Below are 26,918 nucleotides of genomic sequence, written 5' to 3'. Positions count from 1 at the left end.
CATGCTCCTAGAGATACTCATATGGCAGCAGCAGAACGGATTTTGTACTATCTGAAAGGCTCTCCAGGGAAAGGAATCCTATTTACCAAGCATGACCACTTGAAACTTGAAGCCTATACTGATGCTAATTGGGCTGGAAATATGGATGACAGAAGATCTTTTCAGGATATTGCAGTCTGGTGGCTGGTAATGTTGTCTCTTGGAGGAGTAAGAAACAATCTGTTGTGGCCAGATCTTCTACAGAAGCAGAGTATAGGGCCATGGCACATGGGGTCTCGGAATTGTTATGGCTAAGGTCCTTAATGGAAGAACTTGGGATTGATCATGACAGACCCATGATGTTGTACTGTGATAATCAGGCTGCCATCAACATTGCTCACAACCCGGTACAACATGATTGAACCAAACATATTGAAGTTGATAGACATTTTATCCGAGAAAGAGTCTCCTCTGGAGAAGTGTGCCTTCCATTCGTTACCTCTGAAGGCCAATTGGCAGACTTTCTCACCAAAGGCATCTCCAAGGCAAGACTTCATCATGACACTGGCAAATTGGGCATGATTGACATCTATGCTCAGCTTGAGGGGGAGTGTAGAGAAGATGGGCCGAATGGCCCATAGGCTGTTACTGTATGTTATCTCTATGTTCTTCTCTGTAATGGGCCTTATTCTGGGCCCATACTCTTTTATGTTCCTCTTTTTGTAATTTCTTGTCCAACTAAGGACCTCTTTTGTAATTACTAAAAGATTAACTTAATAAAAGTGTATTAGAGAGTTAGAGGGAGGTTATGTTCGAAACTCTAAGCCTCTAACTCTCCTTGCCGCAGCTCTCTCTTCTTCTCTAATCTCTCTTGCTAGTCTCCTTTGTTTCAAACACAGTACCTACTTTTAGGACTGTTTTTCAACTGTCTCCAAATAATCTATGCCATAAGTCAGTGTAAACCCTCTTGCAACTAATCGAGCTTTATACCTCTCAATGGATCCATCTGCATTATGCTTCACAGTAAATACCCATCTGGTTTCTTTCCTTTGGGCAGATCAACTACCTCCCAGGTATTACTTTTCAATAGAGCATCCATCTCAACCTGCATTGCATCTTTCCATTCCAGGACAGATAGGGCCTCTTGCACTGTTCTTGGAATAGGGACATTGGAAATGGAACTAAGGTAGGACCTGTAAGTAGGAGATAAGCGATCATAGGATAAAAAATGGGAAATACAGTGGGTTGTAGATGTGGTACAATGTCGTTTCCCTTTACGGACAGCAATCGGAAGATCAAGGTCATCTGTAGGAGGTGAAATGGCAACAATAGAGGAAGTCTCTGTGGGTCCTGGGATTGTAATGCCTCAACCTGGAGCCGCAGATGAGATTGGAGCTGGCCTGGACTGCTGATGATCGAGATCAACCTGCCTGCACCGCCTGTGATAGACCCTCAACTCCTGATCCCTCTGACCACCCTCACCATTGCAGCTCCCCCTCAACTCCTGATCCCTCTGTCCGCCCTCACCATTGCAGCTCCCATCACCCAATGGAATAGGTAAAGGAACTACCCCACTCTCACAGCTCTCCCCCTGAAGACAAGGACTTAAACCCCTACTCTCATTGCTCTCCCTCAGAGGACAAGGACTTAAACCCCTACTCTCACTGCTCTCCCCCTGAGGAGAAACTCGAGGATAATAGGGTGTCTCCTCAAAGAAAGTGACATCCATGGAGACGAACTTCCTCCCTGAGATAGGATCATAGCAGCAATATCCCTTTTGAATTTGTGCATAACCAAGGAAAATGCATTTGGAGGCCTTGAGTTCAAACTTGGAGTGATGGGGTCCGAGAAGCTGAACAAAGCAGGTACAACCGAATGTTTTAAGGGGAATAGAAAACAACTCCTCATGTGGGTATAGAAGGGAAAAAGGAGATCTCAAATCAAGAACCCGGGACGAAATCCGATTAATAAGATATACCGCCGTGAGGATAGCATCACCCCAGAAGCGAATAGGGACATTGGAGGTAAACATAAGACTTCTAGCCACCTCCAAGATGTGCATATTCTTCCTTTCGGCAACCCCATTCTGCTAAGGTGTATGAGGGCAAAAGCTCTGATGGATAACCCCATGATTAAGAAGGTAAGATGCCAATGGCTTAGCAAAGTATTCCTTTGCATTATCAGATCTAAGAACTTTGATCTTGGAATCAAACTGGGTTAGGATCATTTGGTGAAAGTTTTGGGTTAGGGCGGGAACCTCATCTCGTGAACGCTAAGATAAACCCAAGAAAACCGGGTATGGTCATCAACAAATAACAAAAAATATCTGTACCCACCCATAGAAGGAATGTGATATGGCCCCCAAGCATCCGTATGCACAAGATCAAAAGGACGGTTACTCTTTTTATTACGCAATGAATAAGAGTTTCTACAATGTTTAGCAAACTCACAGCTTTCACATTGCAACTGGGACAACTCAATAGACTCAAACAAATTAGGAAACAGACTCTTTAAGGACTGTTGAGCAAGAGCAAGAGCAAGTGATAAACAAGAGGAGAGAAGAGAGGGAGAGAGGAGAGGAGAGCCGAGAGGACTGAAAGCCCCTATTGAACTTAGGGGGCGAAAGAATGATCTATTATTATTTATACTAATACAGCCGAACAATGTAATCAAAGAGGAAATTACAACAGTACCCTTATGGTACTAAACCTGAATACATAAACATAAACATCTGACAACACTCCCCCTCAAGTTGGAGCATAAATATCTGTTTTGGAGCAGCTACAGTAGTCCGAACCAGTGAAGAAGGAAGAAGATGAGGAAGAAGACAAGAGAAAGAGAGAACATGAGGGTTTAATCGAACTGATTAGATTCCCATTCAGTCGACCCCCTTGTGTTTATTTGGTTCTAATTACACTTACAAAGACTAAACTGCCCTCACTTAAGTGTGGAGCAGAGTACTCTAATAAAACAACCACATAAGCAAAGTACTTAACTGACATAAGATTACTAAATTACCCTTATTCGGCTCACTCTAACACTCCCCCTCAAGCTGGAGAATATATGTCATATAATCCCAGCTTGTTACATAGATGATTCACTTTCCCTGAGTTTAGAGCTTTTGTAAACAAATCTGCCCATTGATCATTCGAGCCCACATGTTCTGTGTTTATCTCTCCAGCAAGGACCTTCTCCCTCACAAAGTGGCAATCAACTTCTATGTGCTTTATTCTCTCATGAAATACAGGATTGGATGAGATATGGAGTGCAGCTTGGTTGTCACAATACAGTCTCATAGGTTTATCCAAGTGAAACCCAATTTCTTGTAGAAGATTCCTCAACCACACTAACTCACAGGTAGTATGTGCCATGGCCCTATACTCAGCTTCAGCACTACTTCTGGCCACGACCGTCTGCTTTTTACTCTTCCACGTCACAAAATTTCCTCCAAGAAATGTGCAATAGCCCGTAGTAGATCTTCTATCATTCACTGAGCCTGCCTAGTCTGCATCTGTATACCCCACTACTTCAAGTTTTCCTCCTAGTTTATACAATAGTCCACGGCCTGGAGCTCCTTTCAGATACCTCACAATTCTAAGAATTGCATCCCAGTGAGGTATACGAGGGTCCTACATGAATTGGCTCACCACACTGACTGCAAAGGATATATCGGGTCTCGTGATAGTTAGATAGTTCAGCTTCCCCACTAGTCGTCTATACCTTCCAGGATCTTCAAATACTTCTCCTGTATCACTGCTCAACTTAACATTTGGTTCCATAGGGCTCTCAGCCGGTTTTGCACCTAACAGTCCTGTTTCTTCCAATAGATCAAGAACATATTTTCTTTGGCACAGATTTACACCTTGTTTTGACCTGGCAACCTCTATTCCCAAGAAATATTTCAATGTTCCAAGATCTTTTGTTTGGAAATGGTTTTGCAAAAATACCTTTAATTTGCCAATCCCCAATTTATCACTACCAGTAATGACAATATCATCCACATAGACCACTAATAGAATCTTCCCAGCTTCTGAGTCATAGCTGAACACTGAGTGATCTACCTGGCACTGCTTCATTCCAAAACTCTTCACCACTTCACTGAACTTCCCAAACCAAGCACGCGGCGATTGTTTCAACCCATAAATTGCCTTTTTCAATCTGCATACCTTACCATCCTCCCCCTGAGCAACAAACCCAGGTGGTTGCTCCATATATACCTCCTCCACAAGATCACCATGGAGAAAGGCATTCTTGATATCAAGCTGAAACAGAGGCCAATCATACATAACTGCCAGGGAAATTAGTACACGAACAGAACCAATCTTAGCCATCGGAGAGAATGTCTCCATGTAGTCTACTCCAAACAACTGGGAGTAACCTTTAGCAACAAGTCTGGCCTTCAGACGCTCTACACTACCATCTGGCAAGTATTTCACAGTATACACCCATTTACATCCCACAGCATGCTTACCAAGTGGGAGAGTAGTAAGTTCCCACGTTTGAGTATGTTGAAGAGCAGAAAGTTCCTCCTCCATTGCCTTCCGCCAATCAGGTGAACTGAGAGCTTCTTGGACATTGTTAGGTATGGAAATAGAGGATAAAAGGGAAACAAACTGGCGATGTGATGTAGAAAGACGAGATAATGAAACGAAATTGGAAATGGGATGGAGGGTAGAACTGCATTTACCTTTCCGTAAGGCAATGGGTAGATCAAGGTTTGAGGGTTCAACAATAGGAGCCATGAGAGGATCCGCAGATGAGGTAGAAGCTGGAGGAGGGGCCGGTGCCGTTCGACGTGTATACACTTGCCGGATTGGTGGACGTTCGGTGGTGATCTGCATGGGATGAGGTGATGAGTCTACTCCAACAACAACATGTGGAACTGGATCACTGACAAGGAGAGGAAGAGGAAGTGCGGGTGTAGACGAGGGTGCTTCAGGACTTGAGAAGAAGGGGACTGACTCAAAAAATGTGACATCAGGACAGACATAGCACTTCCGGGTAATGGGATTATAACACTTGTACCCTTTCTGAGTCCGTGAGTAGCCAAGGAAGACACATTTAATTGAGCGTGCATCTAGCTTGTCTATTCCAGGGCTCAGATTGTGGACAAAGCACACACAACCAAAGACACGAGGAATTAATGGGAATGGAGATAAAGTGGGAAACAAGATAGAGAAGGGGGACCGACCATGAAGAATGAAGGAGGGCATCCGATTAATGAGAAAACATGCAGTGAGTACAGCATCACTCCAAAAACGTTTAGGAACATTCATGTGGTGAAGAATAGACCGAGCAGTTTCAAGAAACTGACGGTTCTTCCGTTCAGCTACCCCATTTTGTTGAGGGGTGTATGCACATGATGTCTGATGAATAATGCCATGCTGTTCTAAATACTGTTGAAATGAAGTAAGAAAGTATTCACGACCATTATCTGAACGGAGAATTTTGATTGGAACACCAAATTGTGTGCGTATTTCAACATGGAATTTTTGAAAAATATAAAACAATTCACTTCTTTCTTTCATTAAGTAAATCCATGTCATTCTTGAACAATCATCAATAAAGGAGACAAAATACTTGGACCCCAAACATCTGAATGAACCAAAGAAAAATGACTCAACATACGACTCTCAACTCTTGGACTGAAGGACACACTACGATGTTTCCTAAACTGACATGACTCACATTGCAAAACTGACAAATGACTCAATGACGGGACCAAAATCTTGAGAGCCTTGAGAGATGGATGTCCCAGTCGGCAATGCCATTGTAGAGGAGTAAGTGAAGTCTGAAGAGCAATTGAAGATCCACCACCGTCAAGATAGTACAGTCCACCAGCTTCATGCCCCCCACCAATCTTCTTCCCCGTCTTGAGATCCTGAAAAACACAGGTGGAAGGAAAGAAGGTAACGGAACAGTTAAGAGCTTTGGTTATTTTACTAACAGACATAAGATTGAATGGAAACTTAGGGACATATAAAACAGATGATAAGGGCACAGGAGCCATGTCAATATTACCAACACCACATATGGGAGATGAGGACCCATTGGCAAGTGTAACAGTTTGTGATGTGGAGGTTTCAGAGGGAGAAGAGAACACACCTGGAGTCCCGGTCATATGATCTCAGGTTCCAGAGTCAATAATCCAGGGAGAGGTTTTAGATGACATGCAAGCAATACCTGATTGGGCAAGTGTGGCAGTGGTATGCTGTGAAGTAGTTTGAAGGAACCGTTCATACTCATCACGCGGTACGCTCACCATTTCCCTCCCAGAGGTAGATGTAGATGTGGGATGAGTTCGGTCTGCCGGTTTACTGTCACTGATATCAACCTCACCCGCTACAGCATGATTAGCCCATTTAGAGGGAGGGCCACGTAGATCATAATAGAAATTCACTGTGTCCCTCTCTACCACAATGAGTACATTTCCTTGTAGAGTTATTCTTCCCTCTACCACGGCCTCCCCCTGAGTCACAACCACCCCGACTAATCATGGAACTGCCACGGCCTCCTCGGGGAGCATGACCTCCCCCTCTTGTACTATATCCAACCCCTCGAGCTGTCACAAGTGCTGATCTATCAGACTGTGTAGAGTTCTCTGTCTGTCCCAAAGAGATTCTACGAAGCCTTGAGAATACTTCCTCAAGTGTAGGAAGAGTAGAGCCCCCCCCAATATTTGGGCTGTAACTGGTTCATATTCCGACTTCAGCCCCACTAAAAATCTTGTAACATCTAGTTGCTCCCTTTGCTGTTGCTGAACTTTAATATCTGGAGTAAGGGGGTGATAGACATTGAGTTCATTCCTTATATTCTTCATGTTGGCATAGTACTCTTCTAGTGTTTTGGTTCCTTGTTGTAAATCAAAATACTCCTGATAAAGCTGATACACTCTTGTTGTGTTATCTTGTCCAGAATATAGCTTCTTAGCATGCTCCCATATATCCTTAGCCATATCAAGAAACATGAAGTTGGCACTAATTTTAGGTTCCATACTATTCCACAGCCAAGTCATGATTTGAGCATCTTCTTGCTCCCAATCATCAAACCCTGGAGAGTCCTCCGATGGCTTTTCATCTCTTACATGCTTTACTTTCTTCTTTGCCTTGAGAAACACTTCCACTGATTTGGCCCATGGAACATAGTTCTCCCCATTCAGCTTAATTGAGGTCATTTGTACCCCTAGGTAGTCGGAGGAAATTACCACATTAGGTTTCTGATCATTGTAGCCATCTCCTATTGCTGCCATTGTACTCTTTCACAGTTGCCTCTAACCTTACTTCTCAGCTACAAGCTGATTGATGTTGTTCACAGTTTGATACTTCAGCACCTATTGCAGCCCCTAAACACAACAGTGGGAGCACACACTTGTTCTTCTTTACACTATTGCTGACTTCACACACCTACGACCCACATAAGCATCACAAGCACCACAATACAACAGTAGCCCCTCTTACAACCACTCAATAAAAAAAAATTGCGCATCACAAGCACCACAACACAGTCAAACTGCTACACCCAGTTCAGACTTGTTTAACACACTTAAGAGGGCATTACACGACCACAAGGAGCTTGGCAAGGTCACTGCATTCCACCTTACACCACTCGGCCACCTACAGCAGCCCTAACACCACTCAACAACTCACAGCAGCCCTACACCATTCGGCTACTGCACACACAGCCCTTTTTAGGGCAACAATGAACCTAGTTCTCTAGGTTCTAATCAGTACTAACTGATTCTTGAAGGGTTCCTACCCAGAAATACCAGCAACACAAGAGGACTAAATAACCAACCTTCCTTTGAGAGTATCAGCCAACCATTCACTGATGAAATCACCTTCCTTGATGAAGAAAACTGTGCGCAGCAGAGAGCAACGAACTGTGATGTCTTAGACCTAGGGCGAACCAGCTCTCTCCATTAACCAACTAGAAACGAAGAGGAGGGTGTCACGAACACAGCTGAGATGCTTTGCAAGCGGAAGCAGGTCAGAAACCTTGCTCTGATACCATGTTTTGGAGCAGCTACAGTAGTCCGAACCAGTGAAGAAGGAAGAAGAAGATGAGGAAGAAGACAAGAGAAAGAGAGAACAGGAGGGTTTAGTCGAACTGATTAGATTCCCATTCAGTCGACCCCCTTGTGTTTATTAGGTTCTAATTACACTTACAAAGACTAAACTGCCCTCACTTAAGTGTGGGGCAGAGTACTCTAATAAAACAGCCACATAAGCAAAGTACTTAACTGACATAAGATTACTAAATTACCCTTATTCGGCTCACTCTAACAATATCAATCATACCCAACTTGTCACAAAGATCATGATGTCTGGAAAGGTTTAAACCCTTTGTAAAGATGTCTACAAGTTGGTTCTCAGAAGTGACATAGGGGGTACACACTTCGCCTGTGATAACTTTCTCTCTGATAAAATGCTTGTCAACTTCGATGTGTTTTGTTCTATCATGTAGCACCAGATTGGCAGCAATGCTTATAGCTTCTTTGTTATCACAAAATAGAGTTATAGGTTTGGTCACTAGAAAACCCAACTCCGCCAACAAATTCTTTATCCACATGCCTTCAGCAACCCCGTGGGCCATAGCACGATATTCAACTTCAGCACTGGATCTAGCTACCACATTTTGTTTTTTACCACTTCAAGGATATGTCGGTTCTTCCGCTCGGCCACACCATTTTGTTGTGGTGTGCGGGCACAAGAGCTACCGTGAAGGGAACCATGCGAAGCAAAAAATTCCGTGAGGTCACTATGAAAAAATTCTTTTGCATTATCTGATTGGAAAATTTGGATTTCAGTTTGAAATTGAATGAAGACCATCCGCTGGAAATCTTGAATGATTTTTGGTACTTCTTCCCTGGTTCGCATCGGATATACCCATGTAAATCTAGAATAATCATCAATGAGGGTAATGAAATACTTGTAGCCACTCTCAGATGGTAAAGTAACAGGGCCCCACACATCAGAATGAACAATGTGAAATGGAGATTCAGATTTACTATGTCTTTGAAGAAAATGAGTTCTACAATGTTTACTCAACTGACACGTTTGACAAGAAAAGTCAGAGATAGACATTGACTTAAACAGTTCTGGGAATACAACTTTCAAAGACTCAAAAGACAAATGACCAAGACGACAATGCCATAAACAGACTTTTTTCTTACAGGACTGACTCATAGACCTTGTAACATGAAGATCAGCCTTATTTTCCAGCATGTAAAGTCCATCAGCCATACGACCCCTACCAATCGTCCTCCCCGAGGCTAGATCTTGAATCACACAATGAGAAGGGAAAAAAGTCACTAAGCAATTTAAGGAATTAGTAACACTACTAACAGAGAAAATATTAATGGGAAAGTTTGGAACATGAAGAACATCAAAGAGGGTAAGGCCAAGAGGAAGAGAGGGGGTTCCTTGACCAGCTATGGAAGAGTATGATCCATCGGTTAGTCTCACCTTGTCTCTTCCAGAAAGAGGGTGATAGGTTTGAAAGTAAGAGGACGTACCAGTCATATGTTTTGATGCTCCAGAATCAATGATCCATGGAGAGTCATGGGTGTGAGAAGCAACATGGAAAGCAGTGGCAGGGTTACCTAACATTGATGCAAATGAGGTTGAGGGAGGAGTATCCATCTGACGAATTGCTCTACCATAGAGCTCTAAATGGTCACGGAAGGAATTCATAATGTCCTCCCCCGGGTCAGGTCCAGTGAGATGTGTCTGAGTCATAGTAGAAATGGTAGGCTGATGCTCCCGAGTAGCCATGTTGGCCATGTGATGTTTCTTTGTATTTTGCTGTCCGTACTTCTTATTCACCTCTGAACTTTGCTTCTTAGTTAGATCTTGAGCCCATTTTGGTTTCCCATGAAGATCCCAACAGGTATCTTTGGTGTGTCGGGGTTTCTGGCAATGAGTGCACCACAATTTTTCCTTATCTTCTATTTTTTTCTGGAGATCTCCTTTCCAGGAAGATCCCCCACCAGTAGATACACCCCCTTTTGCAACTAACACAACATCATCCCCACCAGGGCTGTTCATTAAATTTCTCCTGCTTTCTTCAGATTGTACAAGAGCATAGATTTCCTGAACAGAAGGGAGATCCTTAGAGCTGAGAATCTGAACTCTGATAGATTCATACATAGGATTCAAACCATGTAAGAATGCAAACACCCTTTGCTGGGAGACTATCTATTTGTACTTCTTAGCATCCTCATCACACTTCCAATCCACACTCTGGTAGTGATCCAACTCCTTCCAGGCAGATGTTAAGTCAGAGTAATAGACCGATAAACTCCTCTCCCCCTGTCTACAAGTAGAAGATGTTGTCTGCAGTTGATAAATTTTGGCATAGTGTCTCAATTCTGAATATGTAGACTTTGCTTGTTCCCAGATTTCATTCGCAGTTTCAGCCCACATGAAATTCTTCTTGATTTGAGGCTGCATGGAAACCAAGAGCCAGGACATAACAATACTGTTCTCCTGATTCCATCTATCATATTCAGCACTCCCGGAGGATGGTTCTTTTATCCTCCCGTTAATGTAGCCTATCTTCCCTCTTGCAATGATGTATAACTTGATCCCTCTTGACCATTCTAGGTAATTTAATCCATCAAGAGGAACAACAGCCATAGGGAAGGATAGGTCACCACCCCAACTCATTATTCCATTCAGCATTGTGGAGATTCCAGATGTGGCAGAATCTTCACTATTCATGATTTCAGGTTTAAGAACACACAACACCCAAGGCACACTGCCTCACAGAGCTGTTACAGAAAAGGGATCTTATGTCCTTCAGTTCACAAAAGAAGAAGCACTTGCTATTTCAGCATACAACTAGGTACTTCTGACCTGCAGTTTCACAGAGAGCCAAGAACAAGCACTGTTGCTACAGCACTTGGACTAGTCTGTATGACCTACAATTTTTGTAGGAATCCAATGAACAAACATACAAACACTGCAATGCAGTACATAACCAGGTCTGTATGACCTATGGTTTTACAATTTTCATACAACTCCTTAGTAGAAAGAGAGACACAAGGTGATAGTTCACCATACACCTAATCGGCTGACACCAACTTCAGGGTAGCCAAACAGTCACTGAGATCAATAATGTAGCCGAACAGCAAGAACAGTCAAGGAAAAAAAAAACTTCAGTCCATCAACAATGTAGCCGAATAGTAGTGACACACCAGAGGAGAACACCACATTCGGATTTTTAGGGCATCAACAATCCATCAAAGGGTGCAAGAAGAAAAAACAACAAAAAACAGATTCAGTTGAATACCAGGGCACCCGAACAGCAGATGGATAGTACCTTCTTGAACTCCAGCCTCTCTGCAAACCAGAACCTCCTCTTCGTACATCAGGTGACAGCCTCTCTACAGCCGAGCAATCAATGAAAACAGCATATGGGCTGGAATACGAAAAGACTCTGTACCAGAACTCTTTTCTGCGCTAGGAAGCTGAACAGTCAGGTCGACACCTTCTTCCTTCTTGAAGTCGAGCATCAGGGATACAACTTCTAGGAGATGAAGAGGCAACCTACTCGGCATTGGAGAATGACCTCAACTAATTGTTTTCAGGCCTGGACGAACTTGCTCTGATACCATGTTGAGCAAGAGCAGGAGCAAGTGATAGACAAGAGGAGAGAAGAGCGGGAGAGAGGAGAGGAGAGCCGAGAGGACTGAAAGCCCCTATTGAACTTAGGGGGCGAAAGAATGATCTATTATTATTTATACTAGTACAGCCGAACAATGTAATCAAAGAGGAAATTACATCAGTACCCTTATGGTACTAAACCTGAATACATAAACATAAACATCTGACAACAAGGACCGAAAAGACAAATGACCCAATCGGTTATGCCAAAGCATAACCGAGCGCACACTCTGGGAAACAAGTGACCTCTTACCCACTGACTCTTCCCGACGAGAACTCTCCCCGAGCAGATAGATCCCATTCGTCTCATGGCCAGTCCCAATCACCTTCTTCGTCTCCATGTCCTGAAAAACACACCGGTTATGGAAGAAAGTTACTGAGCAGTTCATGTGTTTGGTAATACTACTGACTGAAAGGAGGTTAGTATCAAGCTTAGGAACATGTAGGACAGAAGACAAGGAGATCGTATCTGATAACTTAATGTCCCCCTTCCCAGAAATAGGAACCAGGGAGCCATCAACAATAGATACTTTATCCCTACCAGATGACAAATGTTAAGTGGTAAACAGTGAAGGCAAGCTAGCCATGTGGTCGGATGCACCTGAATCTATTACCCAACAAGGTTCAGTAGTACCTGGAGCTGAGGCATGGTAGGCTGAAGCTAGAGCACCTGAATTTACGGTTGTAATCTGACCACCCATCTTAGGAACACTACCATAACCGATGTTCCCAAAGCTGCCTTCTGCCTGATTTTTAAACTCCATCTCGATCAAGTCTTAAAACAACACTTGGACTACCAATCACAATCAAAAAACAATATAGGCATGATCTGTATTCATAGTGTATGTGCACAAAACTGGGATAACTCTGATCTGAAATCAACTAGCAACCACAACAGTAGCTGTCCGTAGAGCTCTAACCCCTTAAGGGAGTTTGAAAACCCCAAAAAACTCTGAAAACAGCTTAAAAATAGGTCTGATATGCTTGGCAAAATTAGGGTTTTAATCAGTCCTTAAAGTGAATTCTCATCCGTACACTCCAGACAGTACCGTACGGATAAGGCTTGTATTAGGGTTAATATGAAACCCTAAAACTGATCAATGTTGAGAGAACTATTAGGGTTTGCCGCAGTATTAGATCACAAGGTTCAGTCATGTACTAGGGTTTGCCGCAGGGTTAAGACAAAACCCTAGAGAATAGAAAGATAAAACCCTAGATTGGTTCGACCGCCCTTGCTAGATAGGTCCAACCTATCTTCTCTGATAGTACATCTCTCAGAAAATAAAAAAACTTACAATAGGATGTTGTTCGCTGCCTTCCAAGGTCACCCAAACCCTAGTCTTCTCTGATCCTTCCTGACCACCAACACTCCGCAACCATAACAAGCTTCCAACAGCTGTTAGCACTTCTGGCGATCTCCAAGAATCAGTCTGCGAACTCCACCTTTTCAGCTTCCAGTCCTAAGAGATTCTCATGTGGTCGGTTGGTATTAGACTCACATGAGAAACCCTAACCTGGCTCTGATACCATGAAGATGTTCAAGACTGCTATCAGTCTTGGGCACTAAGAAAATTTAGGTTCGAACAGAAGAGAAAGTGAAGAAGAAAGAGGAGAAAGAGGAGTGAGAGAACAGTAGAACACAGGTTTGAAAGGAAGGACAGATTCTCAATGATCTGCCGCTGCCACTTCAATTTAATATTTATATGTTATGCTAGTTACATGAAAGGACATATCTACCCTTGGTGTTTACATCATAACACTTAACAATATAAAAACTGAAACGTAAATAACAGAACTAGAATAACAGAATAACATAACAGATAGACTAGGTACATTCTACCCTACGGACAGAGTGGCCCCACATCCAATGGTAAGCTTTGTAAATTGAGACCATTCCAAAAAATTGGTTCTGTCAAACTTTATGGTGGGTGGTTATCATGCCACTAGCAGTGTTAAGATTTCTAGGAAACATTACAAAAACAATCTGGACTGACTTAGACAACTCCATCTCTCACAATCTTATTTCTTGACAGCCCAACAACACTCCAACAATCAACTGGTACACACAAGACCCAAATATACAGGTCTAATCTTGGCTGAGACCCAAAAAGGAGGCCAAAAACTGGCTGTCGACAAAATAGGAAGAGAAAAAAATTTTCCCAAAAATTATCTAGGGCTCAGAAAAATGTGAAACAACTTCCTAACATTCCAGACCTTTGAAATGACCCAAGAGCATTAGGTTCCATGCAAATAAAATATTTTAAATGTGCAAAAAAACTCCAAACATCATATCTGCATTTTCTGCAAATTTTGGTCCAAAAAACAAAGGAAAAATCATAAAGGCTTCAAATGGATGTAAAAATCATACAAAAAAAAAAAAACTAAAATCAGGGCGCATCCAACAGTATAAGTTTCAAGAGTTGTTGCTGCCACCTATATGAATTGTTGATGTCATTTGGCAGCGGTTTGACATTAGCAGGCCTTCTTGGGTACGGCACTCAGCAGAAAGAGCATTCCCAAGATCCTTGAGGTGCTCTGTTCAAGGCACTTTCAACAGGTGAACACAGGTCCTGTTTCCCCTTCAAGAAAATCTGGTGCAAACACATCCCCCTTCTAGAGTGTGCTTCTTTATATGGGAGACGTGTCTATACATGTGACCTCCTTCAGAAGAAAAGTCTGGGAAGACTTTACATTTCTCCCCATGCTTGCTGTTTGTGCCTGCAAGATGGAGAAACAGCTAACCACCTTCTTATTCATTGTAAATTCACTCGAAATGTCCGACTGCATTTCTTAAATCTGATAGGATACCATTGGGTCAACCCAGAACATATTCAAGACTTAGTTCATCAGTGGCAAGGCTGTGGCCTAAGCAAAAGAGGCAAAGCATACTGGCAAATGGTGTTACATGCAGTTATGTGGGGTGTCTGGGAAGATAGAAACAATCTAGAAGAGTTACTTTCAGACATCACCTATCACTGTAACTTTTGGGCTGCTAATTCAGAGCTATTCCAAGATCTCTCAATCAATGACTTCAACAGAAACTTGCAAACTTTTCTCTTCCTCCCTCATTCCACTCAGATTCCCTTAAGACATCCAGTTTCACTCAGTGAAGGTGGAATGTTGTTACATTTTGATGGGAGTCCTGCAGGCAATCCAGGGTTTGCTGGAATAGGGGGATTCTTAAGGAATGAAAGAGGTAACTGTAGAGAAGATAGGCTGAATGGCCCATAGGCTGTTTATTCTTTCTTGTTATTTATGTTTTTATGTAATGGGCCTTATTCTAGGCCCATCCTGTCTATATTAAGTTCTTTGTAAATTCTTGCTCAACTAAGGGCCTCCTTGTAATTATTCAAACCTATCTTAATAAAATAGTGTTAGGGTGCTGAGAGAGAGTATGTTCGAAACTCTCATTCTCAAACCCATTGCCGAAGTCTCAAGCTCTCATCTCTTCAGTTTTCTTCATGGTATCAGAGCAGGCCTGAACTTCAATATTCTAGGGCTGGAAGCTTAGGCTCATGTTGCCTGATTCTTGGAGGTCATTGGAAGTGCCCAAGACTAGAATCTCTTGGAGAAGTGGTTCGGTGACCAGGAAGAATCAGAGAAAAAAAGGAAGGGGAACAGCTCGGTTCTGGTTTAAAGCTCGAAACTGTAAGTTGTGCTTAGATTTCTGGGTTATTTTCTGATGTGTTTGGACTGTTGAAGTGTCCGAAAATTTCTGGTTGTTCTGTACTACCTTCGGCTGCCATTGAATCTGGTTTAACCCAGAAATTTCTGGGCTGCTTTCACTCCTTCTTGGACTATCAAAACTGCCGAAACATCCTTGTAACAAGGCTGTGGATTGTTACTTATATTTGGCTGTTTTTGGGGGGCTGTACGAACTGTTCTTCAGGCCTTTTTTCTTCTTTTTTTTGACAGTGGGGTTGTCACTATTGCCCACACTGTGTTTGTAAAAAGGCCTTTTCAGCAATACCAATTGGTATTTACTCTTCTTGGTTATTTCTTTGGTGGTTACCTTGAAGTCCAGATTTGAAAAGGTACTTCGGCTGAGTGCTCAGTGCCTAGAAGTTTCTGATTACTTCTTGAAGGCTGAACTCAGTGTATTGCCTTCTCGTGGTCGGCTGAACTCGGTTCTTGCTCGTCCTCATTCAGTATACTTGTAGAAGTCATCTGAAATCATATTTGAAGTGCTTACATGATGTACTCCTCAGAGTTTGAAAACAAAAGTGGTGTTGAATATGGACTGGTTCAAGGGACTCCAAGTGATTTCTTATTGACTGTGACCACAGTTAAACTAGATGGAACTAATTATTTGGCATGGTCACAATCAGTAAAGATTTATGTATGTAGTAGAGGAAAGTGGGGGTTCATTTTCGGGAGTAAGAAGGCTCCCCCAGCAGATGATCCATCCTACGAGAAGTGGATGCAAGAAAATTACACTGTCATTGGGTGGCTTGTGAACTCAATGCAGCCACAAATTAGCCAACACTACCTATGGATGAACTCAGCAAAGGAAATTTGGGACAGTGTTGCAGAAACCTATTCCCAAAAACTCAATATGGCCCAAGCATATAAATTGAGAAGTGATGTAAAGAATTTAAGGCAAGGGGAGAAGCCTCTTGCTGTATATTTCTCAACCCTGAAGTCTCTATGGCAAGAGATTGACCTTATAGAAGCTGTAACTTGGGACACCACCAATGATGCAGAGACCTACAGAAAATTGGTTGAAAGGAACAGGGTATTTGAGTTCTTAACTGGACTAAACCCAAGATATGATATCACAAAACAAAATATTCTTTCCAATGAGTTTGTCTCGTTATCACAAACTTATGCATTGGTGAGTAGTGAAGAGAGCAGAAGGGCTGTCCAGGTTCAAGGGGCTGATATTAGTGATCACTTTGCCAATATGGGGGTTAAACTTAAAGGGAATGTTGGAACTTCTGGTGGCACAAGAAAGAAAGAAGTTATATGTGAGTACTACAAGAAGTTGAAGCATACCAAAGACAAGTGCTGGAAACTCTACATCCTAATCTTGTTCCCATTCGGTTTCAGAAAAAACATGATAGTAAAAGATCAAGAAGTGCAAATGTAGCTGCCAGGCCAAATAGTGAAGAGATGTCTGCTTCTGCACAGTTGGCAGCCATGAGTGCAGAATATGAAAAGTTTGGGAAGATGATCAGTCAGTTGGGTGATGTGACTTCTCCTTCCAACCCTTCAGGAAATTCTGCTTCTTCTGCATTTTCTCATTCAGGTATAAGGGCTTCTGCTAATCATGCTACCACTTCAGGTAATCTCAAGATCCCTTGGATTATTGACTCAGGTGCTTCTGACCATATGGCCAATCTTTCTACCTTGTTTGTTTCATATGACTTGCTTCCTGGACATGATAAAATCACTTTAGCTGATGGTTCACTTGCCCCTATCTCTGGTAAGGGAACCATCAAGGCTACGAATTCCTTGTTCCTACCTTCTGCCCTTCATGTACCTAAATTAAATACAAATTTGTTGTCTGTAAGTAGTTTAACCAAGTCACTAAACTGTTGTGTAACCTTTTTTTCCTTCCTACTGTGTTTTTCAGGATCTGGAGTCTCAGAAGGTGATTGGGAGTGGGCATGAGGCGAACGGAATATACCTGCTTGATACTCCGGGACAATGCACTGATCATCTTGGGAATGTTGCTCTCGGATCTGTTTCTTCAGAGTCTGTTAGTCGGATTATGTTGTGTCATCGTCGTTTTGGTCATCTATCTTTTTCTGCCTTGAGTCATCTATTCCCTGAACTGTTTAAGGGAATTAGTTTGTCCAGTCTTCATTGTGAGTCTTGTGAATTGTCAAAGCATTGTAGAAACAATTATCCTTTGAGCAATAAAAGATATTTTCCTTTTAATATTGTGCACTCTGATGTGTGGGGGCCTTACCACTTACCCTCCATGGGTGGCTACAAATATTTTATCCTGTTTATTGATGACTTTTCTCGGTTCACTTGGATATTCCTGATGAAATCCCGTGATGATGTTCCAAGACTTCTAAGACAATTCCATGAATTTGTTCTAACCCAATTTGATACCAGGATTAAAATTTTCAGATATGACAATGCAAAAGAATACTTTGAGAAGAACCTATCCTGCTATCTCTCTGACATGGGGGTTATTCATTAAAGCTCATGTGCTAGGACCCCAGAACAAAATGGGGTTGTTGAGAGAAAAAATAGGTATATTGTTGAAGTTGCAAGAAGTATCTTATTTGCCTCACATGTCCCTACAAGGTTTTGGGGTGATGTTGTTCTTATTGCTACCTACCTTATAAACCGTATGCCATCCAGGGTTTTGGGGTTTAAGTCTCCCTTCAATCTCCTTCATCCAGACAATGACCTTTTTCCTGTTCCTATTCGTGTCTTTGGCTACACCTGTTATGTACATGTTCCAAGTGTCCAAAGGCATAAATTTGAACCCAAAGCTCAAAAGTGTATCTTCCTTGGTTATTCCCCCACACAGAAGGGTTATTGTTGTTTTGATCCAAAGACTGGCACTCGGTATGTCTCAATGGATGTCACCTTTGATGAGCTTTCCCCCTTTTATGGTTCCTCTCCAGAAGGACATTGTCCATAGGGGGAGGATTTGTCACAGGTGTTTGCTCTTCCTCTTCCTGTCCCTATTGAGTCTCTTGATGTGTCTGCTTCTCCTTCAAATGTATCAAGGGCGGATCAGTCATTCCATTCTACCTGTCCCAGTGTTCTTCCCTCTTTACCTCCTCATCCTATCCTCAATCCCAAGGTGTATCAAAGGCAAAGATCCAGAAATGTGCATGCTGTTTCTCCTACAATACATGAGCCTCATACACTTCCAGTCACAGAAGAGACAACAGATACTGTTTCAGCACCTTTGGAGTCATCGTTCCCTGACCTTGATATTCCCATTGCTGTTAGGAAAGGAAAACGGAAGTGCACTGCACACTGCATTTCCAAGCACCTTTCTTACAGTTTGCTTTCACCTTCATACTTTGCCTATCTCTCTTCTGTTGCTTCTAACCCTATTCCCAGGTCTGTGTCAGAAGCTCTTAAGATTCCAGAATGGAGGGATGCTATGAGATCTGATATCGATGCCCTACACAAGAATGACACATGGGAAGTGGTGGATTTGCCAAAAGGGGAGGATCCAGTCGATTGCAAGTGGGTCTTTACTATCAAATGCCAAGCTGATGGCACCATTGAAAGGTACAAGGCCAGGCTGGTTGCAAAAGGCTATACACAGACATATGAGATTGATTATTTGGAGACCTTTGCACCTATTGCCAAGATGACATCTGTGAGGGTTCTTCTATCTTTAGCTGCTCACTTTGACTGGCTCCTTTATCAATTGGAAGTGAAGAATGCATTTTTGAATGGTGAATTACATGAGGAGGTTTATATGTCTCTTCCTCCAAGGATGTATGGAACTGATATGAAAGGGAAGGTATGCAGGCTGAAGAAATCTCTTTATGGACTAAAGCAGTCCCCTAGAGCATGGTTTAAGAGATTTAGAACAACACTTGTTAACTTTGGTTATGTGCAGACACAGTCCGATCATACTCTTTTTGTGAAGAGGAGTGGACTTCTGGCAATATACCTCATTGTGTATGTAGATGATATTGTAGTGACTGGTAATGATGTTTCAAGAATTCATGATCTAAAATCTTTTCTCCATACAGAGTTTGAGATTAAAGATTTGGGGGAATTGAGATACTTTCTTGGCATAGAAGTGGCTCGATCCAAGGATGAGATTCTTATCTCCCAAAGGAAGTATGTTCTTGACTTTCTCTCTAAAACTAGAAAGATGGATGCTAGACAAGTTGCTACTCCTATTGATATGAGTCATAAACTCTCAGCCTCAGAAGGGACATTGTTAGAAGACAAAGGAATCTTTCAGAGACTTCTTGGGAAACTTTTGTACCTATGCATGACTCGGCCAGATATTGCATATGTAGTCAATTGCATTAGCCAATTCATGCATGCTCCCCGAGACACTCATATGGCAGCAGCAGAGAGAATCCTATGTTATTTGAAGGGCTCCCCAAGAAAGGGTATTCTGTTTGCCAAGCATGGTCATATGAAACATGAAGCCTACACCGATGCTGACTGGGCCGGAAACATTGATGACAGAAGATCTACTTCTGGGCATTGCAGCTTGGTGGCTGGTAATGTTGTTTCTTGGAGAAGCAAGAAACAATCGGTTGTTGCTCGGTCTTCTACTGAAGCTGAATACAGGGCCATGGCACATGGAGTTTATGAATTATTATGGCTAAAATCATTGATGTAAGAACTATGGGTTGAATATGACAAGCCAATGATGTTGTATTGTGATAATCAGGCTGCCATCAACATTGCTCACAACCTAGTGCAACATGATAGAACCAAGCATATTTAAGTTGGTCGACACTTCATTAGGGAAAAGGTCTCTTCGGGTGAAGTGTGTCTTCCTTTCATCACATCTGAAGGACAGTTAGCAGATTTTCTCACCAAAGGCATTCCCAAGGCAAAACTTCAGCATGATACCAGCAAGCTTGGCATGATTGACATCTATGCTCAGCTTGAGGGGGAATGTAGAGAAGAAGGGCCGAATGGCCCATAGGCTGTTTATTCTTTCTTATTATTTATGTTTTTCTGTAATGGGCCTTATTCTGGGCCCATCCTGTCTATATTAAGTTCTTTGTAAATTCTTGCCCAACTAAGGGCCTCCTTGTAATTATTCAAACCTATCTTAATAAAATAGTGTTAGGGTGCTGAGAGAGAGTAAGTTCGAAACTCTCATTCTCAAACCCTCATTGCCGAACTCCCAAGCTCTCTCTTCAGTTTTCTTCAGTAACATTTGTTGGGTTTATAGTGGACCAATCGGTTTCACTGACTCAACTAAGGCTGAAGTGTTGGCTGCTCTCATTGGAATCAGAATAGCTAAAAGTTTGGGTATTTAGAATCTTTCCATCGTAGGGGACTCAGCAAATGCCATCAAATGGTTAAGGGACAATGAAGGGGGTCCTTGGAGGTTAAGCCATTATTTGGCAGAAGCAAAGGATTCCCTAGACAGTTTAAATGCAAACCTTTTTGGATTCCAAGGGAATTTAATCCTATTGCAGATTGCTTAGCTAAATTGAGTGCTTGCTTAGAAAATCTGTATAGTGATAGGATTCCTCCTTTGTAATCTTTGGGGTTCTCCCCTGCTTTGTACATCCTCTCATGTACTCCTTTTTATTTTAATGAAATCTGGTTAAACTTTTCTCTAAAAAGAAGATCCTTGAGGTGCTCTGATACCAAATAGAAAGTATAGGAGATGGGATAAGAGAGAGAAGAGGAAGAAGAAAGAGATTTGTTGAAGAAGAGTGGTGTGTCATTGTTCACACCCTCAAAACTAAAAAACTATATCTTTTTGAAAAATATTACAAGTATGCCCCTACTTGGACGCCCAAATATAAACATATGTAAAAGACAATAATACCCTTTCACATAAATATTCTCAACATAATGAAGAGAAGATAGTTAAAAGACTAAAAGGGAGAAAAAGAGAAAGATACCAGTAAAGTCTCAATTTTCTCCTATTTGATTCATATAGTTCTTTGCTATGGTTTTTTGAGCCATAAATGTGTAATTATACTTATTCTAATGATTCCTTGAAGGTTTAATAATTAAGCCCATGTTTCCAGAAGTCTTTCTTGATTTTTTAGATTTTCCAAAGATCTTAGCGAATATTTCCGAAATTTCTTCATCTTTACAGGGTAAAATGTCCATCAATATTGAAATTGTGAACCATGCTTTTGACAAGTCGATTGGTCTTAGATGGGACTTGTATGGTCATGCCAATCCAGGATAGGGTATTTAGTTAGGAAGTTGTTGGGCTTTAGGCCCATTAGTTTATGTTTTTAAGTTGTGACTGTTCAGCCACATTAGTAGCCGCCCTACTAAGGGCATCCTTGTAATATATCATCCTTTAAGTTAAGTATAAATATAATGAGGGGTTGGCGGCTAGGGTTAATTTAAAAATCCTGGTTGACTTCCTACTCTTTTCTCCCTCTCTTTTCCTCTCTACTACTGAAATCTTTATCTTCCTCCCCTTTCCTTTCACAAGAAATTCAACTAAATCTACAATCAGTGATTTCTACTTGAAGTATATTACAATCTGATGATACCAAAACATCCCCCTATGTGAGGGGTCCTCAACAAATCAATCCTTTGTACATTTTAATACTTAGATCTCATTTTGTGCTGATAATCCTGTCAATACACATCTGACAAAAATATGTTTTAATAGATACTGAAATATTAGATAAAGAGGAAAAACAAGTAACTCTTTATTCCACAAACCTTGGCAGCCTCAGCTACAATTTCAGGAAGTTCCATTGCAGTTACGTCATTTAGTGCAGGAAGGGAGTTTGCAATCAGAACAACCTGATCAAATTTGTACACGTGTCTGTTACTTGAGCAATTTTCCTGATAATAATACAAGAAAAAATAAATTGCAGAAGAAATTAAACCTACAAGGCATGGTGGACTATATAACCTTTGAACACCAAACCATCAGAAAGTGCAAATCCTCGAAAAAAATGATACAATTCCCAAGGTTTGGTGAAATTTCAGATTGGATGGATTGAAATGACATTACAATGATTGTTTCTGGACGTGGCAATGGTGAGATTGGAAGAAAACAATTAGTCTATAGGACACATTTTATATAAAGATGGATGAGTCTATATGCTAACAGCTCTTTAATATATAGCCTATTTCATGTTTAATAACTGTATGTCTCAGGCAAGTGGGGCAGGACATGTACCAAACAATGAGTTCTAAAAGTTAGTCCCAACACAAAGATTCTAAACAAGGTTGTAGAAGACAATACCAAAAGTGAAGATTCTAGACCTTGTTTAGTAACACCATCAAACAAATTTACCTCTGTACCACGGCGAAGCAGTTCCCGTGCCAGTGGAAGCATCCCAAGAACAATGTCAGCACCTGAATTGTCCACAAACAGCAATGCTCTTCTATGTGGCCTAGGCTTCTTCTCTCCAGAACCCAGCATTCTCTCCTTAAAGATGTCATAATCATCCACCTGAAAGCAAGAAAAGCTAATTATCAGGTACAGAAAATCGCTTGGAAAAATGGACTCCTAATGCTACAGTTATACATTTTGCTTCACTTGCCTGCCAAGGCCGTTGCATCTTTTTGCGACTCATTCGATATATTTCAATGATGGTCCCTTTGTGATAAAGATCCACACAGGCACGAGAACCCCAATCAAAGATATTTGCTGCAAGTACACCTTCAATTAGGGCTAGCAGTCTTGTCTCCTATAAATTAGAAAAGATATTAATAATTAGCATAATGTGGGAAACATTAAGAATAGTTATAACAGAAACAATTACCTAATTGAGCTATGTACTCAACCACTACTATAGTCACTTTTGTTCATCAAGTAACACAGGTTGCAAAAATAAAATACAGAAAACAAATGAAAATAACAAAAATGTATTTAAGTTACACAAAAATGTTTTTCGTAGAAAGGTATGTATGAATAAGGACTTCCTGGAAAACATAGTCCTCCCTCTAATACTTTCTCCTGGCATTTGTTACATTGTCTTGCAAACTTGCATTGGAATCTTCAGAGAAACAACCTTCTTAATCAAGGTCAATCCTTTATCATAGGACATTCTACATGTAATTTTATAAGCTAAATCATCTGGAAATCACTATATGATGAAGCAGGAGAATAGTTCTTCTGCATCGAGCATCGGGAGATTGTAGTCAATAATATAATTTCCACCGACAATGAAAATTTTGTCATTATTATGATACTGGCTGAAAATTTACAGTAATATTTTTTCTTTTTGAGAAAAGGTAAAGTAGATAGTTTGTTGAACAAAAGAAGCAAATGATACATCAATTACAGTAATAATTCCATTATCTTACATCTGGAATCCAAATCTAAAACTTGGCTTTCTACCTTTAGTCAACACAAAGCACTAAAGCTTTCATATAGTTGGCAAAATATTATTAGTATTGTTATAATTTAATTATTTGCTTATTCTTTTTTTAAAAAAGGTAAAAGTATAAGTATTCATTAATCAAAAAAGATCCTTGTACACCAAGGGCCTGTACACAGGATATACACTCAGCACCCCTACAAAAGAATAAACAGCCACAACAGACTTATATTTCAGGATTTACATAAAGAAGATTTCTGTTAAAAAAAAGTTTCATAAGAATTTCTGTAAATTATAAAAATCCCTATTATTTACCTAATCTTATATCGAAGGGATGGAGTTGGGGATGGGGAGAATGTGGGACTGGAACCATTTTCCAGTTCTGGTAGATAATATGACATAACCACTAAAACAAAAACCTAAGTCCCCACACTAAATGGAAAATTCTCACACATAGCCTACACAAGATCATTATTACACATACCTCATTCATACTGTCAAGCTCCATGAGAAGATCAGGTAAAACAGCAAGAGACGCTTCATTTTCCCTAGCATATCCAAATGTAAAAAGTAAATAAATATATTTGGTTATCAGAATATACTGCCAAGTCTGTCTGATGTTTCAATAGCAAACATTAAGCCAATACTATGAAAAACAGATGATAGATCATTTAGAATAATGTTAAAAGAGTAGTGAATTTATACTGGAACTATGTTTCAAACACTTGTAGAAATATAAGAGGATATTTGAGTATAAATTACCATATGCTAGAAAGCATGCATTATATTTCCTCATATTGATAATATACAAACCTTACTGAAAAAGAGAAGGGAAAGAGAATGGAAGACAATATAGAAAGTTAGGCAAGAAAACTAAGTAGAAACAAATTAAATTAAAATGGAACCCTTCGGAAGAGAAACCTTATTGATTTTTATCTCCACATTTTTGTTTTCTTTGTAATGCAAGGGGAGAAACTACCTACTAGTCTCCTGTCCACTGTCTGGTATTTGTATATAATTCTCCTTATTTGGTTGCAGGTGGGACACTCCAATTGGAAAAACCTTTTTAAACCCTAGTTCTTTATTTTGCCAAAGAAGAAAGGAAAGATGATGTAGAGTTGCATAAAGGCAGTGGTTATGTGGGCAATTGGGGAAGGTGGAATGAGATACAATTACCATACTGCCTTTATGTATAGAATAGTAGAGTGCATTTATGTGTACACTTCTTTCACATGGACCTTAGATGTCGATCATGCTCAACTTCCCAAGAATGCTACCTAATTTAAAATCATCCAGTTGCTTTTCAATCTTTACATGGGACAAGCATGTTTCTTGAGCCCCATGATTTTGTATGAGGGGTGCATGTACACCTTTTGTTTTCTTGTACTTGTTACTTCCATTTTAACAACCAACAAAGTTTCCTGATCACTTAACAGTTAGAAGAGATTGTAATACATGCAGTATTGTCCAGGAATCTTATTTACAAACAGTTCATAGAAAAGTAAATAAATGAGACATCTATTGATACAAGAAACTACCCCCAACGATGATTTATCCAGGATTACCAGTTATGGTAAAAGAGAAGATAACAAGAAATGTTTATGTCATGCATGCATGCATGCATAGAAATCTGTGTTCAGGACAAAGAAATAATCCACATGTTCATAAAAGAAAATAGCTGTTATTATTATGTCACTACCTCTGTTTTATGCTTCTATAGGCATCAACAAAATGGAATTCCCTCAAGCACTCCTCCCTCAGTTCCAAAAGGTTGGCCAGTCCCAACTTTCCATAAGCAGCTGGCTCCTCCATCAACCTATTTGACGAGTTAAATGTTTGCATGTGAAAATTACTGAACTGTGAATTATCAAATTTCACTAAACAAGATACCAAAAATGTTACTCACTAGCATTTATAGAATCTAAGGATTCTTTGTCATTTAATTAATAAAGATTTCACCGTTACGTATTAAAAAATCATTTTTAAAATTCTTTGTGAGGTTTTCAAGCAATTATAACTTTCGACAAAAGAACATGGTTAACACGAGTGCTTCTAACATAGACATAGATTCCAGACATGACAACCTTCACGCATTAATGTGCAGAACAGAGATAGAGCTTATTTAAATAATTAAATCTTGAGCAATTCTTTAACAGGGAAAGCAAAAACAATATTGTAGTAGACATAATGTATGTACAACAATATCCCTTTATGTTCCATAAGTTTTCTTTTTTTTTATTTTTTATTGGTAACAAAAGAAATAGGTCAACAATACAAATTATGAGCAACTATGTTTCCCCAGACAGAAGTTTTTGACAACCATCATTAACCAACAGGTCAGAAACAAGACATTCTTTCTTAATATCATGCGTAAGGGAAGCTGCAAAGTAGGAATTATAAGCCAAAAGGCAACCTGACCCAAAGATTCAAACTATTTGACCCTTTGATTTGTTGGTTCCCCCATGGAGACATTATAGGGTGGGCATTCACTTGAGTGAGATAATCTATTTTACAAGGCTCAAGGATGGGAGTCACTTTAGGCGTAAAAGGAAATTCGCATCATTTTTGGGTGGATGAGGAATTTCACAATGGGCCCTTGGTAGCATTACCATCAAATTAGAGAAGTAATGGTTTTTGCTAGAAGTCTGCATGCTTCTTTCTTGAATCTTAAGGTCTTCACATTCTCTAGTTGATTCCCTAGATAGAGAAGCTACAAATGGACAGAATGTATATTGATGTTCATATCCAGCAGGATAATGCAACTTGCAAGGGCTGGGCTTTTTATGATGGTGGAGGAGCAGCTAGGGGTTCGCTTTTTGCTCTGCCTCTTCTGTTCATTATAGGTTTCAGTCCATTATAGGAGAGGAAGAAAATTTTAAATTCTGCTCAGATGATGTTGAGTAGCTCGGAGAACTGCCATTAAAATCTAGAGATGTACAGATAGAAGTTTTTTGGTAATAAAAAAAAGGAAAATTTTATTAAGAAGAGAAAAGATTAGAGAGGCAAAAAGTATTGGCTGGCAGCATCATCTTTATATTTATAGTCTAGAGAACATAATAAATAAGGAGAAAAGACAAAAGTTGATGAGACCAAAAAAATGAAAGGAAAAAAAAGAAAGAAAGAGAATAAAAAAATGCATGTTTTTTTTTTGTAGTAGGATTCCAAATTGTTGTTTTTGGGTAGCTTTGTTGACAGTTTGGGTCCAGGGGTACTCTCGTCATTTTAAAATTTAGATTGTGGTTAGGGGTAGGTGGGTGGACATCTATTGGGTTTTGGTCTCTCGGGTCTTTTTGTAACAAAAGTTTTCTTTTGGGGGATTTGTTTGAAGTTAGCT

General features: G+C 40.5%; 1 protein-coding gene across 4 annotated transcripts in view; it reads right to left on the bottom strand.

Annotated features, from left to right (window-relative positions):
* Window positions 1-26,918, bottom strand: part of PANK2 (pantothenate kinase 2) — a 92,667-nt gene that overhangs the window by 23,191 nt on the left and 42,558 nt on the right. For all 4 annotated transcript variants that reach the window (XM_088986355.1, XM_088986354.1, XM_088986358.1 and 1 more), the window contains 5 exons: window positions 25,284-25,400; window positions 24,069-24,132; window positions 22,805-22,951; window positions 22,555-22,713; window positions 21,972-22,055 (listed from right to left, as the gene is read on the bottom strand). In XM_088986355.1, coding sequence (XP_088842481.1) covers window positions 21,972-22,055; window positions 22,555-22,713; window positions 22,805-22,951; window positions 24,069-24,132; window positions 25,284-25,400 — 571 coding nt within the window. The remainder of the gene's footprint in view (window positions 1-21,971; window positions 22,056-22,554; window positions 22,714-22,804; window positions 22,952-24,068; window positions 24,133-25,283; window positions 25,401-26,918) is intronic.

This window comes from Nelumbo lutea, chromosome 4, assembly GCF_056320005.1.
Source record: "Nelumbo lutea isolate HS-2025 chromosome 4, American lotus-T2T, whole genome shotgun sequence".
Classification (NCBI taxonomy): Eukaryota; Viridiplantae; Streptophyta; class Magnoliopsida; order Proteales; family Nelumbonaceae; genus Nelumbo; species Nelumbo lutea.
This window is presented reverse-complemented; position numbering and strand designations above follow the sequence as displayed.